The 15725-nt window shown below is 43.1% G+C and overlaps 2 protein-coding genes across 3 annotated transcripts; one reads left to right on the forward strand and one right to left on the reverse strand.

Moving 5' to 3' along the window:
* Positions 1 to 188: 188 nt before the first annotated feature.
* Positions 189 to 6701, reverse strand: fan1 (FANCD2 and FANCI associated nuclease 1). The gene is made up of 13 exons (XM_061035604.1): positions 5506 to 6701; positions 5281 to 5421; positions 3536 to 3737; positions 3218 to 3451; positions 2990 to 3121; positions 2790 to 2898; positions 2550 to 2669; positions 2266 to 2430; positions 2015 to 2177; positions 1827 to 1930; positions 1537 to 1731; positions 1273 to 1401; positions 189 to 1154 (listed from the first exon to the last, which is right to left on the reverse strand). Exons 1-13 carry the CDS (start codon positions 6638 to 6640, stop codon positions 1017 to 1019), a joined length of 2967 nt encoding a protein of 988 aa, XP_060891587.1. The 5' UTR covers positions 6641 to 6701; the 3' UTR covers positions 189 to 1016.
* A 597-nt stretch (positions 6702 to 7298) lies between these two features.
* On the forward strand, positions 7299 to 15717 carry apba2a (amyloid beta (A4) precursor protein-binding, family A, member 2a). 2 transcript variants are annotated; one of them, XM_061035605.1, is made up of 12 exons: positions 7299 to 7440; positions 9346 to 10591; positions 10809 to 10916; positions 11145 to 11184; positions 11264 to 11409; positions 11972 to 12058; positions 12163 to 12348; positions 12473 to 12652; positions 12769 to 12981; positions 13185 to 13304; positions 13460 to 13600; positions 14935 to 15717. In XM_061035605.1, the coding sequence occupies exons 2-12, from the start codon at positions 9377 to 9379 to the stop codon at positions 15004 to 15006; spliced, it is 2508 nt and encodes an 835-aa protein (XP_060891588.1). In that variant the 5' UTR covers positions 7299 to 7440; positions 9346 to 9376; the 3' UTR covers positions 15007 to 15717. The 2 variants fall into 2 exon arrangements, with proteins under 2 accessions (XP_060891588.1, XP_060891589.1); XM_061035606.1 differs by having other exon boundaries at positions 11148 to 11184.
* The last annotated feature ends 8 nt before the right edge of the window (positions 15718 to 15725 follow it).

Genomic DNA, 15725 nt, shown 5'->3' on the forward strand with positions numbered 1-15725 from the left:
CATGTAGACACATACATCCCTGGCAAATAAAGGATTTATATACTGCATCACAGAGCCTCAGATTTTCAGTGCAGACTGCCAATTTTTCACCTTGACCTTTGTTTCCAAATAACCTGGACAGTTTTGTTTTATTATTTTAAATTCTATTTTTAGTCTGAAATCTACCAAGCAAAATACAGGAACAAAAATATTCTTACAACTTTTTATATCAAGACAGTTCATTAAATGATCTCTTCAATATCAATACATTACATTGGACTGGTCTGCAAACATGGACATTCTCCGCAGGAAAGGGCAGAACTGTCCGTACTTGTGAAGGCTGGGTCTTTGAACATCCGCATTAAAATTGCCATAGATGTTTACCTATAGTCTATGGTGGCAAGTGTCCTCTTCTACGCCGAGGTGTGCTGGGGAGGAAGCAGAAAGAAGAGGGATGCAGCACGGCTAGACAGACTGGTGAGGATGACTGGCTCTGTGGTGGGCACACAGCTGATATTTGATATGGTAGTAGAGTATTGCATATTTATAGGCCAACTACTACAGTAATTACCTGCAGAAAAAAAACTTGTGGAGCTGTCATTTGATTCATAAATAGCCAACCGATTGTGAGTTTCTGTTGCTTGGCAACCTAAGATCAAGAGAACATAGTGTTCCAAAGGAAAACACCCTCAGTTTGGTATGGCTGTTAGATCCATTTTCTATACGTATCGTCTCTGATGATGTGTAAGCGAGCTATTTCTGATCCTAGGAGTTCTACTCTTCATCATGATGCACCTCTTCAAGCTGGAAGCAGAGGTTTAAACCCCTCGCAATGGCCGAAAGTCATGCAGAAATCAATCTGTGATGTGTGGAAAATTGAATTTTCGAGATAGAATCAAGATCTTTTCCAGGTGAATAGAACAAGACAAAAGCCTTTTGGATTTTGTTTCAGAGTCTTAATCTGCAGATGTTTTCATATTCACTGCACTTTTATTAACCGTGGCAAAATCGTATCAGTCCATTATGTCAGTGTCTGTTTATTCCAGACGAGCTCCTCTGGCTCCGGTAGCCTCGACATGACAAACTTCCACATCAGCCCCGAGTTTCTGCAGCTCATCCAGCCAGATCTGCTGCTTCTGGGACAGTCTGTCACTGGGCCCCTTCACCTCCACCAACTACAACCAGAAGAAAAATCATCTCATGATGCACAGTGCAGTGTCATTCATGTAGCGATTATTAAAATAACCACTTAAAGGAAAGCATTCAATTACAAAGGCAGGATTTAAATCTCACCTTGTAGGTGTTGTTTGTAGTGTTCCACACCACAAGATCAGGCAAACCTCCACGACAGTGTCTGTAGTCTTTTGACATTCGTGCTATTACCCCGCCTAAGAAGGCTCCTCTCAGGCATGAAACAAGGGACTGCAAGTAAGAGTGTCAAAGTGGTTATGTTATCCCGTTTTAGGAGCTTTAAAGCATGCAAAGATCCTAGTTATACAGTTTAGGTTACAGGTATCCCTCACCACTGATTGCATATTTAAGAGGGACAGAAAATACCTGTGCCTGTTGAAGGGATGAGAAACGCTCCCAGTTGACCAAAGAGCACACTTTACCCTCCTGGGAGGTCCAGGCATCCTCCAACATGTCGTGCAGAGTCTCAGGAGCTGCCTCACTAATTAACCCCACACGAGAATCAACCGCTTCTTTTCTGTTCTCATAAAAACAGTCAGTGTAAAGATCCAGTGGACATGACTGTGAGAAGAAAGGAGGAGGAGCTCAACGTGGTAGAATTGCACATGTCGTCTATGAATACTATACGTTAAAAGGTGAAGTAAAGCTTTCTTTACCTGGTATGGGTTTTTGAAAACATCAGCAATACCGTCCATAAAAATGACGTCCCACATTAGAAGGGCAAACAACGTCGAGAAAGTCGAGCCCTCTCCATGGATTCCTATTCAATTTGCAATAATAAAACAATATTGAGGTAATAAAAGGACATTCAAATATTCTTTATAGGCATAGACAATTTGATTACCTTGATCAAAGCCTTGTTGACGGTAATGTGCTAAAGACAGTTCTTCCACAGAGCATATAACCGTGGCATCAGCACTTTCTTCCCCTTCTCCATCTGCTGGTAAAAGAAACCTAGATTTCCCCATTCCTCCCTCATGAGGAAACAGCTGTCCCCGGATAGTAACCTGCAGGAAACAAAAACAAACTTTCATTCATAAAAACATCCTATTTTTTTCCCCCATACATAATTTAGACATAGTGTACTAAACTCACATGTTTGACATCTTGGACATGAATAGTGGGCAGGTCTTTTAGTCGCAGGCGATGTTTCTTAAAGCTGGCAGACTCTTTCATCCTGACAGCTCTCTGATGAAGAGAGAGTTTATGTCCAGTTCGCACCAGGGGGTCCGACAGGCCATCTCTGATCGCACATATAGCCTAGAAGTGACAGAACAGACAACTGTCATGAAAAGAAAAAAAAACAGCTTTTACTGAGCACAGTGTCGCACACAGAGACAACAGAGTGGACTTAACAGTTGAACAACGCCACAGCTCACTTGCTCAGGTTGTTTCAGGTGCTGGTGAAGGTTCAGCGCCAGTCTGTCCCACCAACGTCCTCGACTATCAGGACAGTAAACGGACTGCATCAGTAAAGACCGCAACTCCTCCACTGCTTCCTTCATAAGAAAAAGACCCACAACATAGTCGATCTTTTTTTTTTTTTCATGCCATACATTTTTCACATTTATAAATACTTTGAATTTGTGTGAAAGAATGAGCGCATTAGGTCAAAACACCTCATAGCGACGTAGCCTCTGCAGGATCTCCACCCCTCTCGATAAGATACGAGTGTAAGCCCATCCTGTTGTGAAGCTGCGCAGGAACACAGGCAGCTCCTCCTGGTGCCTAGCCAACACAATAATGCCAATATCACATCACATCCAGGAGCTATTTATCTCTGTTTAAACAAAGAAGCAAATTCATAGATCTATGTCACCTGAGGTCATGGTTCTGCCTCAGCTCCTGCCAGTGACTTTTGGCAGCAGTGTAAAGCTCCATGGCCTCTTCCCACTGACCTCCCTGCATAGCCGAGACGATCTCAAGCAGGGCTCGCATAGAAGCTTCATATCTAGTGTGACGAATGGAAGCACCGAATTCATTGCTGGCTGCCCTGCATAGGTTCAAACACAATAAACCTGAAGGAAGTCGTGTGTCTGAGCCTCACCTGATCAGATCGTCCCTGTCCAGAAACACCTTGGCTTGACGCCGCACTTTGTATTCTGGGAAAGCCAGACGTCCTGAATTAACCAGCAGGATGGTGAAGAGCTGGCTCTGCCCACCAGCCGCCATCTCCTCTTCATCCATGGTGTCAGTCAGAGAGAAAAGCAGGAGGATGCGAGAGAAGACAGCCCGAGGACCCCGACACAGACGCACACAAGAACCTGCCAGCTGCCTCGCCCTTCCAGGGTAAAAAGGAAAAGGGTTGAGGTCAACACTGCAGCGCTATTACTGTGAAAGAACACAAAATGTGATATCAGCGCACCTTTTCAGCATGACAGCATTAATGCTGTTCTGCGCAGGGTTCAGAGAGAAGAGGGACTTTTGCCGGCTGAGACGTAGAAGTCCATCCACTAGCTGCTGTTTCTGAGTCCCGGGGTTGCCCAGGTGAAAAGTCTTAGCCAGGGATTTGAGTTCAGGAGCAGGCAGGAGATCTAGAGCCTCCCCCAAGTCCTGTAGGTCACTCTCTTTGATTTACACAGGCAGCACAGGAAAGGAAATCAGAAAGCTACATGTCAGAGGGGATGATGTGTTGAAGAGGAGTATGCCAGCAGAGTACTTTATTTATATTGCACTTCAAAACCCACAAAGAACTTCACAATAAAAAAACCTCAAAGAAAAAAGATATACAAGGCAAAATTATTGTGTTATTGTTATTATAAAAATAGGAGCAAAAAGTTACGAGGTGAGTTCAGTCAACACAGAGGTCACCAGGAGATACAATAAAATGAGTTGTGTTAGTTACATTCAAATTCAAGTCCATTTAATGTCAAAGCAGTGAAGGATCTTGTGCAGCCTTTCCCGGTAGACATTAAGTAATATTCTTCAGATAGCACCTTTTCTATTCCCTATCTTTTCCTCAGTCTCAATATCTACGCGGCGTTTGTGGAACAAATGTTCGGAGAAGAAGAGCAGGTTTTTAGTTCAATAATAATTCATGAATTGTCTTTATTCTTGAAAATACAACAAAACCCATTAACTACACAGTCACAGCTTGGGTTGTCAAAATGTTCGATACTTGGATACTTCAGACCATCAGACATATTTTAACCAAAATGCTCGTGTTTTATTCATCTTTTATTGAGTCCATCTCGACTTTTGGGATGATCTGCGGGGGAATATTGTTAAAGTTTGCCGAAAGATAGTCGGCTTTGACTTGAATGATCTTGGCCATATTTTTCAGGCTAGAGCCACTCAGAAGGCAAAGGCCGTCTTGAAAGACCCTCAGCACCCCCTGACATGCAGAGTTTAGAATTCTGCCGACAGGGAGGAGGAGGTTCACTCATGTTAGAAAGGGCCAAATCGAACAGATACCTGAGGTCGTTTGTCCCTTCAGCTGTTGGGTTTTTAAATAAGCTGTAGACATGGTTGCCTCTACACTGTTGGTTTTTAAGATAAGATAAGATTATTTATCCCACAATGGGGAAATTTACAGTGTTACACCAGCAAAGAGCAAAGATTGCAGACAAAAAGTGAACACAGTACAATTTAAATAAAAAAAAGAAAAATTAAGAATGTACAAAAAAAAAGATACAAAAAAAAAAAGAAAAAATCTCACTCACATCCATCATGATGATTTCCATGGTAGTTGTTTTCTATGTATGTATTTATGTCATATTGCTGTTTTCTGATGGATGTGTTGCCTGTATGGACCTCTGTTGCAAACCAAATTGCCACTTGGGGGGACAATAAAGATTTTGCAAATCCAAATCCAAATCCAAATCCAAATCCAAAAATCCACGGGCCAAAGAAAGAGAGATGTTGAAAATGTATTTTGGCAATTCAGACAGTGTGCAGAAGTTTGCCTGCATCTTTTAGTGATTAAAAACAAGCGACCATCAAATAGTGGGTAACTAGGACTTTCATTTGGTTGCCGAGGTATCAAAACATAAAACACTATCGTTTGGTTTCTACTAAAACCTATTAAAGTTTAAATTCTGGCGTTGTGACTTAAAGAAAGAATGTCAATAATCAAAGCGATTTGGCTAACCCTCTAAAAGATGAATTTACCTGACTGTAGAAAACCAGCTTGAACCAGCTCCTGGGTGACAGGTCCCAGATCACCGCATATCTCTTCATAATCCAGTTTATTTACCAGAAGCCACTTCAGTTTCCTCTGAAAGAGCCTCACGTACAGCTTCTGGCCCATGACTTTGAGAGGAGAATACACATGTTGAGTGATGAGGCCTGACTTAGATTTACTCACAATGACAGTCGGATAGAAACTGAACGTACCGGATAGCTTCTCAAATCCATGCACGACTGACAAATCACGCCCATCAAACAGCGCCCTGTCGTCCTCATTCTCCAGGACAGCCTCAAGCACGGTGCAGAAGTTACGCAGGTAGTAAGGGAGCCGTGAGGGATGAGACACCTCAACGGCCCGCTCACTATTAGTGTTCACAGCGCCAGACTCTGCTGGCGAATCACTTTTCACCAGTGCAGCACTTTCCTGACGTCTTTGGTCTGAATTCAGAGGGGGGACACGAGCAGCAGTAGTCAGAGGTGAGTCTGTGTTAAGAACCTCTTCTTCTGTTTCATGGGAGTGATCTTTCTCTGCCTCTCTGCTGCTCCCTTCATACTTTGCTTTCTTTCTAGAGACAGACGCTCGGCCAGTGGAGGTCTTTCTCTTTGCAAGTTCAGAGGTAGAGTAATGCAGCTCCAGTTTTTTGACCGACTTAGATTCTTTGAGATCAGGATTGTGTCCTTTCTCTGGACATGATAGATTACCCACAGCTGTGGGGGCCTCTGAGCTGCTTGCTGTCAGGTCAGCGACGGTCACGCGGTCTCTTTCGTTCTCTGAACTCTGAATCTGATTCTCTTTTTGCGAGCTGCCGAGCGCCTCAGAGGAACACATCTCCTCTTCTCCTCCGCCCTCCGCCTCTGACTTCTCGAGCACCTTTTGACATTTCTTGGACAACTTGGCGGCGAGACTCCCGAGGTCAAGCGTCCTGACCACACGTTTACTGCACAGCTCCCGAGGTGCCTGCTGACAGTTATTCTTTTTAAAATAAGGGCTGGTGCCGGTCCCTTTCCCCACTTCTTCCTCGTTTGGATCCACCTCTGGGGACTTTGGGGGGTTCCTTCTGGGTGACAGCTGAGTGCTTGGCACAACACTATTACTTGCTGAGGCTGCACTGCTGTCCCCTCTCTCAAAGTTCTGACATTGTAAATCAATGTGCTCATTGATCTTGAATCTGGGTACTAAGTGGCCGCACAGGGGGCAGGCCAGCCGAGGTGGAGGATGGCTGCTGAAAAACGAGGTGATTGGAGATGTGTTAGAAACCCCAGCTTTGACACTGCCTTTCTTCTTACTCTTGGACAATGACAGCTTAGTCTTGCCTGTGCCTTTGGGGTTTCTCTCGGTCATGATAGCGGCAGAATGGTTTTCGAGGAGAAATGTGGCTTTACTTTTGTTGCACGCTCAAAGCAGATCCATCGGCGTTGACCAGGTTGACAGTGCTGCAGTATATAACTAACTTTAAACGCTATTTCTTACTTAAAGTAAAAACACATGACTTGCTTTTTTTTTTTGCAAAAGTAAGACAAAACGACAGAAGCATTAATAAAACGAGAATGACGCTTCAAAACACAAGCTAACAAAACCCGGGTGGCTCATTTTGCATCACAGGAGCAGCACGACAACAATCCCGCTGCCCAGGCCAAACCAGCAGAGCGAAGAATGTTCGCGAGACCAGAGTAATCGATCTCAACTTCATCGATATTGTCAAACAGCCTACTAATCTATTAAGGTACTGTAATAAAAATGAAAAATACTTTCCTACATGCATCATATCCATATGTATACATGCCTATTTTCATAAAGAGGTAATGTTTGTACAATTAAAGTCCATATGAATAATCTATTTTGCATTCTAAATGACACCCTGTTATTAAACTGTTATTTATTTAATAAATAAGCGTTCACATTGCAAACTCCTGTGATATAGACAAGTTGTTTCAGCATGTATTTGACACTGTTTTCATTACAAATCTGCCTGAGTTATTTGTTGGTGGGAGGGAGTGAGCACATGATTGGGGGTGTATTTCCTACACAGGTTCCTGGGCTGCTGTGCGGCTTTTATTCAAAAATCACCATTCCGGAGAACAATCTGATCTGATCAACACACGAGCATTTCACAAGGAGGGCTGCCGACAATGCCGATGTCGGTAAGTACCGCACGGAATAATCCGAGAACGCATGCAGAACAAGGTTTTAGTAGATGCTCAAAGGGCCTCTCTGATATCAGGGCTGGGGACAATGCTGGGTGTCTGCTGCTACAACATCAGCAGCAGCACGTAAGCTGGATGTCAGCATGGTGCAGTCTCTATGCTTCACATCAAGGTCGATGTAAATTGCAGCAGCAGGGTGATATTGTTTCCAGATCGGGAAACAAACGGTGTCTGTGAAGGGATCAGCCCCATAACTGCGGGCTATGTGCGCAGGAAACCCATATTTCCGATTATCATTATCGATATTCATCCGGACGGGAATGCGGCGTCCACTTGTGGGGAAAAACCAGAGCAACCACAATAACCACTCCTGCGGCAAAAGTTAATCGTAATGGGTTTATGAAATACTTCCATTAACACGCCAAGGGCAGGGCAAAAACACGGAGCCTCCATTGAAGCCTCTTATGAGTCTTATTGTTTTTAATTAGCAGTTCAGCACCATGGAGAGGTCAGGATTAGGTCCGCGTGTTATTGGAGGTGATCTGTGGGGATTAGTTTGTTTTCTCTTAACACCATAATCTCAGTCGCATTATCAACACTTGGGATTTATTGTGTTTATGGCGTGCACCATAAATCATCCCCCAAATGGTTGCGCCCAAACAGCTCAAACGAACTGTTTTTTTTCTTTCTCCAGATTAGCCACAGGCTGAGATGGTTCATGTTTAGATGAAAGTGATGACATGTTTAGACTGGGCGTGAACCATTGTTCAATGTGATATCTAGAATACATCAAGTCCTGGATACAACCTTCAACAAGCAGAGAACACGTGTATCACATTTCAGATTGTTGTTTTTTTTTTTTTCTTCTGTAGGATAATTTCATGTTGCGTATGAAAATTGATTTTAAACACAGAACCCTAAACATTTTATTGATTTTGAGAATGCTATGAATTCATGTTGGTGGCAATACAGTTGTGTAGGATTGCAATTGTCTGTTACTTACTTTATTGCCACAGTCAATATACCAAGTGTTTAGTGGTCAGGTCTATTCCTGAACAGAAAACGTTTTAAAATGCACATCATATTAGCCTCAAAAAGTGTTCTTCTGAATTTGACACGTTTAAAATGATAAGCCTACTAAAAAGGGGAAACAATCTGTTCATCTTTAAATTGTTTTGATCCTGCTGGATTTAGCTTTTCTCTCCTCTTACATTTCTAAATCTACTAAAAGAGTCAGAAAAGAGAGGGCAGAATTCAAATTCAATTTGTTCTTCGCCAACTTTGTTTACACGCATAATGGGCTGTGGCATTATCAGTTCATTTGCAGAATAGAGGATGTGGTGCCCTGCCTTTGTCTAAGGCAAAGATCCATTAAGAGATGCCATTTAGCTGCTTTTCCACATTAGTCTCCTCACGCTACAAAAGTCATGGATGATAAATCGGGCACTCACACCCATGACATGAATGTTTCAGGGACGTATGGGATTTTATGTGAGGGTATATTTTAAGTAGAAAAGCAAAGACTGTTTTTTTTCATTACAAAATATGAAATGCTACTGGTCTGACTCAACTCAGACTGTTTTTCTCTTCTGCAAGACATTCAAAATTAGAGCAGACCCAACAAACCAAAAATAACTGACAACAAACAAGTGGTCAGAGAACAAAAGGTCTCACATGACACATTTGGGGGTTAGTCCCTGAAAAGGCTCTTACTATGATATAATAGGGGATTTCAGTCCAAACTTTTGTGTAATTGTTGAAACAGATCTTTCTGGGTGTGTTATTTATTGTTATTTTAAAAAGTGTATTTATTCGGGTAGTATGTGAAAAAGCATCAGTTCAGTGAATATACTACACATGCATCTCCGATATGTAATTTACTTCATCTGTTAATATCCACAGGGTTGAGGGCAGTGGGCTTACAGGGCCAGTAATGGCTTATGGACAAAGGCCAGCAACCATCTCCAAAATATTGGCCCCCAGCCCTTCGCTGCGCCCCAGTCCAGAACTCATTAAACCGAGCCAAGAGGAGCAGCAAGATCTGGTGAGGAAAGCGTCCGAACAACCACCGTGCACCTTGGAGGATGATAACGATGAGCAGCTGACTCTTTCTGTCTCTGAAAACCAGTGTTACATGAGCTGTGACCCAAGTCCCGAGGACATGGAGGACACCTGCTCTGAGTACGACAACGTGGGCTCTGATGTGGAGCAGGACTACGATGAGGTGCTGCATTTGAACAGAGAGGGTGTGGTGGACATGAGGTACTACAAACAGTACTCCCATGAGGGTGGTGGCTTTATGAAGCATGCATTAGGTGATGACATCAATGAGAACAGCAGTGGACAGTTCACCCAAAGGCCTCGTCACGGCACAGAGGTTTGTGAGGGATCACATGCAGACACTAAAAGTCACAAGACGGCCCATCGCTTCAGGTCAAATTGTGCTCCTGCTGCTGGGGATGAAGCGGGTACAGAGGTGGGAAAAGGCCAGGAGAACAGGTTCTTCTTCAGTGATGGGGATGAGATAGAGGTGGTGCTGGATGGAGCCAAGTTCATTGAGGATTTAGAGGAGCCTGAGGAGAGTGTACAAAGGCCGACTATCGTTTATCAGGACAATGAGAATGAGAAAATTAAAAAGGGAATTGATGAAAGGGAAAGAGAGGAAGATACTCGAGTCAGAAGAAACCAGCATATCCAAGGAGCGGGCAAGAAGTGTGAGCCCCCTCAAGTGGGCGCAAAGGAGAAAGAAAAGCAAGGGAAAGGACGAGGGAGGAGGGGAACAGGAGAAGACGTGGAGTATGTTGTCTCTGGTAACAAAGGAGGCCCCACAAACAGTGCCGAACAGCGTCCAAAGACTTTGTCAAAGGACGGCAAAAAACCTGCTGTGCGCTCTAAAGCTCGGTCCAGTTCAAGTAAGCAGCATCCCCCTTCACCTCCTCGTCAGTCCAGTGCTCAGTCCCCTACAGACACCAAGAAGGCCCCGTCTCGTAGAGAGCCTCCTCCTGTTTCCAGACCATGTCCTCCGTCTTCTAACAGCCAGGACAGCGACACCGGTGTTACCAAACCGTCCCCGGCACCTCTTCACACGCCAGAGCAACAGAGGGAGCCTCTTGAGGAGAAGCAGAGACGGCCAGAGAAACCTAAGCAGGTAACAAACAGGGCGGGTCTTTGTCACACTCTCGTCCCTTGTGGCGTGTGATTGTTAAGGTGTCTTCACAATCCTCCAGTCCCACAGTGAAATCAGTTTCAGATAGTCTTTATCGCCTGTTCCCCGTAGGGTTCTCATCTTCACTGGACAACAAGAAGCATTAAAAACCTCTTTTTTTTTCAAAGACCACATTAAAGCAGATGTTTGCATACAACAGGTTGAGAAGCCAGTGACCCCTGCTGTGACACCTGAGGAGGTACCAGAGCACCAACAAAGGCCTCAGTGTCCGGAGCTCGTCCCTGCAGAGGAGAGCAACACACCCATGGTGAAGAATTATTACACAGCGGCAGGTTTAAGCCCAAAGATCTGTTTAGATTGTAACCCCATGCTTCTATATTCAAACTTACTGTCTTTAATTTGTAAAAAATCTTTGTTTTTCAACCACTGTATAAAGGCAACAATACTAAAACATATCAACTTTGACAATGTAGTTGAAATACCATCTCAGGTAAAGCTTTAAGTCTAACTAACCAACATTCAAACTTATTTTAAGAAGACCCAGGAGGCGGCTGCTTTCCCCAGCTTTGAGGATGGTAATTATTCTTACAGTTTCTTACAATGCATAGTTTTCCTTCTTTATTGCAGGACAATAACATTTTCATCCCCGTTCAGTGCCAGGTCCCTGTGAGCCAGAGGATCTTATTGATGGGATCATCTTTGCTGCAAACTACCTTGGCTGCACTCAGGTGTTGTCAGATAAAAACCCATCGAAGTCTGTCCGCATGTCCCAGGCCCATGAAGCTGTCAGTCATATCAAGGTAATCTGCATTTTTTTTTTTTTAAAACTGCAAATCGAGACAAAGAGGTTACTGTTCACTTATAAACCGCTTTCAAATAGATTTGGCAAACAGATTGGCCCAGTGTCCAGGAGAAATGTATATTCAAATTTGATCGTGATCTGGGATTTTTGCCATTAGACTGGTTTCATTTTCATTTTCAGCCATCAAATTAACTGAGACAAAGACTTGAATCTAATCTTAAAGGTGGATTTGCAGGTTTAAGGATGAAAATCGATGTCTCTGTGTTTAACAGAAGCGACTTTATCAGCAGTCTTATGCTCTCAGTGTGCCCTTAGCTTTGGATTTCAACAAACTGATTGGATTTTTAAGTAGGCCTATGTATCTGTTTTGCCAGAGTTTATGCAGGGTTAAGCATAAGCGGCAGAATCATTTCTGACCACACGGTGGAGCTGTTGTATACCTAACTAGTTCTCCAGCCCATGTCAGTGTTTTTATAATGAGGTGACATTTTGCATTGTGTGATTAAAGTATGGGAATATGAAATGTCTGATAAAACTATATATTTTTGTTTATTTGAAAGAGTCAAGATGAGGACTCTCAGTTGATGACAGAGGTGGACCTGTTTATCTCGACGAAAGCTGTCAAAGTGCTGAATGCGGATACACAGGTTAGAGCTTTCTTTTCATCTAGCCTCATCTCTGTGTTAAACGTGTTTGTGAGTATATTTCAGGCATATTGAGTTAGGATTTACATGTTTTCGTCTCCACTTAGGAGACAATGATGGACAGCGCCCTGCGGACCATCTCCTACATCGCTGACATTGGCAGTATTGTGGTTCTGATGGCACGTAGGCGCATGTCTCAGGCGTCATCAGAGGATTTCTCAGAATCTGCCGACTCTTCCAGTGAAGGGAATAATCAGTACAGGATGATCTGCTATGTCTTTGAGTCGGAGGATGTAAGTGACAGTTAAACAGTTTGTACATTTAAACCATCCAAATTTCCTCTCGCCTCCTTGCTGCTGTCGGCTGGGAAAGCCTTTCTGCTGAGTTGTTTTCCCTCAATTTCTCCCCTTCCCACAGGCGCAGCTCATCGCACAGTCCATCGGTCAGGCTTTTAGCGTGGCCTACAGAGAGTTCCTGCGTGCCAATGGCATCAACCCGACCGACCTGAGCCAGAAACAATACAGTGACATCATCAACTCCCAGGAGATGTACCACGATGACCTGGTCCATTTCTCAAACTCAGACAACTGTAAAGAGGTGCGACAAATTGTATTCTTCAGCAGCTGAACTGTGGATAATGATTGATGGATTTCACGAAACATAAATGGCTGCACCAGAAATGTGCTTTTTTTTTTTTTTTTTCTGCGTTCCAGCTGTATGTGGAGAAGCAGAAAGGAGAGATTCTTGGTGTGGTGATCGTGGAGTCCGGTTGGGGCTCCATTCTGCCCACAGTGATCCTGGCCAGTATGCTAAACAGCGGCCCTGCAGCTCGCTCTGGGAAACTCAGTGTTGGGGACCAGATCATGTCCATCAATGACACCAGCCTGGTGGGGCTGCCACTCGCCACCTGTCAGGGCATCATTAAGGTGTGTTTGGTCTAACAGTGGAGCTTTTTGAGAAAATAAACCTTTATCACTACTTAGTAAAAAAAAAGAACCACCTTTTAGCAGGATAAATTACAGTTTGGTTTTGGTCTTTTCTTAGAAAATATCACTAGATTTACTGTTCTCTGTACTGTCATTTCAACATGCATAATGTTTATTGCCTTGTTTTTTTTTACGACTTCCAGGGTCTGAAGAATCAAGTGAAGGTAAAGCTGAGTATTGTGAGCTGCCCTCCTGTAACGACCGTCCTCATCAAGAGACCTGACCTCAAGTTCCAGCTTGGCTTCAGTGTTCAGAATGGCATTGTGAGTAAGCACATAAAGCATGACATCAAACTTTAGGTCGAGGCTCAAAATGAATGGTTGGTGACTTCTGAAGAGCTCTGTTGTTTTAACTGCTCAGAGCTCCTCTAGAGTACATCCTATGCTGCTTCAAACAAGGTCTCTTCTCTCATCCTTAGATCTGCAGTCTGATGCGAGGGGGCATCGCTGAGCGAGGCGGTGTTCGTGTTGGACACAGAATCATTGAAATAAATGGTCAGAGTGTTGTTGCCATGGCACATGAGAAGATTGTTCAAACCCTGTCTGTCTCAGTGGGTGAGGTAAGAAGTTCTGTGGTCACAAGATGGCAATTTTCACTGATTACTGCACCACACAGATCACTATACCATACATGCCTTTCAAAGATATACTGCATCAGTTTGAGATTGTTTCCAGGAACAGAAAAGTACTAAAACATGAATCAATTTATTCATAAATCAATGAAGGACTTTGTTAAAAAAAAAAAGGGCACAGTTAAAGGCAGGGTTGGTCATTTTCTCCAAATACACTTTTTAAGATGTTGGTTGAAATTGTCTTTAGGTTCTGACAGACATTAATAATTCATGTCCTCTGAAAAAGGAACGAAGAAAATCAGTCATCTGTAGCAGTTTGTAAGCCTGTAAAAACTTCGACCAGTGTCTGCCACGAGGTACCAATCTGATGAACCAATCAGACGCCTCTCTGTCTCACTGCTCGTTCTCTACCCCATGCATGCACGAGCCCACGCTCAAAGCGGGAGCTCAGGTCCGCTTCTGGAACATTGGCGCTTGTGCATGTAAGTGAGGGGGCGTGGCTTTTAAGGGAGCACAGAGGGGAGGGGGTGGGTGCAGACGCAGCACTGAGGGAATGCTACTTTCAAAATCATTCGAGTTTTTTTAAATTACCAACCCTGCCTTTAACTAAGACGCAAAGTCTAATCTGCACCAAAATAAAATAAGTGTTTTTTAAAGAAAGGTTTGACACGTGAGCAATATGCTTATTCGCTTCCTTGCTGAGAGTGAGAGGTGAGAAGGTCAGTAGCACTCTCCTGTTTTGTGTGTTAAATATGCATCTACTAGAAGCAGCTGGTTAGCGTAGCATAAGAATAAAAACAGCTTGCCTGGCTCTGAACTAAGTTAACAAAATCTGAATATCAGCACCACTGAAGATTATGAATTAAAAAACATGTTATGTTGATTTTTGTAGTCATTAAACTGAAGGATAGTGTTTATAGTGGACAATTTGTTTGCAAGGAGAAAGGACTTTGTCGCTTTATGACTGCATGGAAACTGACAATCAAAGAAGTTACTCTGGCCCTAAAAAAAGTGTTAATCACATAACCCCCAAATAAATGTGTTATATAAGATACATGCATTTTTCTTGGTCTGCTTCTTCGCACCCATTTCAGCTGCAGTAAACATACTCTGCGTTTGTATTTGTGAGTTATCTCAGTTTCTGAGTATGGATCTCCAAAAAGAAGCTTCTTATTTGACAGTATTTTTATACATGGTCTCTTCTGTCTCTCAGGTTTGCACATAAGGGTGTATATTAAGCCAGGATTAATGTCACGAGATAATGTTCTCTTCAGCTGACAGTATAATGATCCCCTCTGCTCTCTCATCTCTGCGCCCCCCAGATCAACATGAAGACGATGCCTGCTGTGATGTTCAGACTGCTGACAGGACAGGAGACGCCTATCTACATCTAGAGACCCTGCATGGATCAGCCCACTGTAGTCCTGCATGTCTGGCTGTGTGGAGGCAATGGACAGATGATGAGACAGGTGGCTCCAGTGGGAACCAGGAGAATTTATTTTTCTATCATTTTATTTTTTGGGCCTCTTGTTGCAGTGCTGTAAAGAACACCCAGTTCTCATTTTCAGGTTTGATCTTGAATTACATTGTCATAATGGCCTTACAATGTGAATACTCCGTCTGTAGTACTGTACTTGAGTGTCTGCTGTTGAAGAAAAGTAGCTTTAAGGTCATGATTATTTTCTTATGAAGAGATAAATTAGTACATTTATTTTTTATTTAGTCATTTTATAATGTGTATGGGCTTAAAAATGTATCTACTGTAAATACTTTGGATTACTCAAGGACTTGGTTGGAAAGGCCATATTACTCCTAAAGTATATGCATGTTATTCTGAAGAATTACTGACCAGGGATGAATCATCAATCTGACATGATAATCTATTACTGTAAGTATTAAAAGAAGCTAATAATGTGCTTTACAAAGCACTAAACTATGTGTATTATGGTGATGCTGAAGGCCAAAGACACACCTACTTTTCAAAGACATGCAGTATGGGGGATCACTACCTTTACTGGGACGTACAGTACAAGAATGTATCAAAATATACATTACTGAATGAATGTAATGTTATACCACAGTAACAATACAATCTCACAGCTGAATCATTGTC

This window comes from Labrus mixtus, chromosome 4 (genome assembly GCF_963584025.1).
Source record: "Labrus mixtus chromosome 4, fLabMix1.1, whole genome shotgun sequence".
Classification (NCBI taxonomy): Eukaryota; Metazoa; Chordata; class Actinopteri; order Labriformes; family Labridae; genus Labrus; species Labrus mixtus.

What these genes read in the sequence shown, in the direction of transcription:
- fan1 (XM_061035604.1), bottom strand. Translation starts at nt 6,640, where the DNA reads ATGACCGAGAGAAACCCCAAAGGCACAGGCAAGACTAAGCTGTCATTG. An exon ending in AATGCTGTCATGCTGAAAAG is followed by an intron (nt 3,452 to 3,535) that starts GTGCGCTGATAT and finishes TTACCCTGGAAG; the next exon opens with GGCGAGGCAGCTGGCAGGTT. An exon ending in GACAGGGACGATCTGATCAG is followed by an intron (nt 3,122 to 3,217) that starts GTGAGGCTCAGA and finishes TCGTCACACTAG; the next exon opens with ATATGAAGCTTCTATGCGAG.
- apba2a (XM_061035605.1), top strand. Translation starts at nt 9,377, where the DNA reads ATGGCTTATGGACAAAGGCCAGCAACCATCTCCAAAATATTGGCCCCC. An exon ending in AGGAGAGCAACACACCCATG is followed by an intron (nt 10,917 to 11,144) that starts GTGAAGAATTAT and finishes ACTTATTTTAAG; the next exon opens with AAGACCCAGGAGGCGGCTGC. An exon ending in TTTCCCCAGCTTTGAGGATG is followed by an intron (nt 11,185 to 11,263) that starts GTAATTATTCTT and finishes ATCCCCGTTCAG; the next exon opens with TGCCAGGTCCCTGTGAGCCA.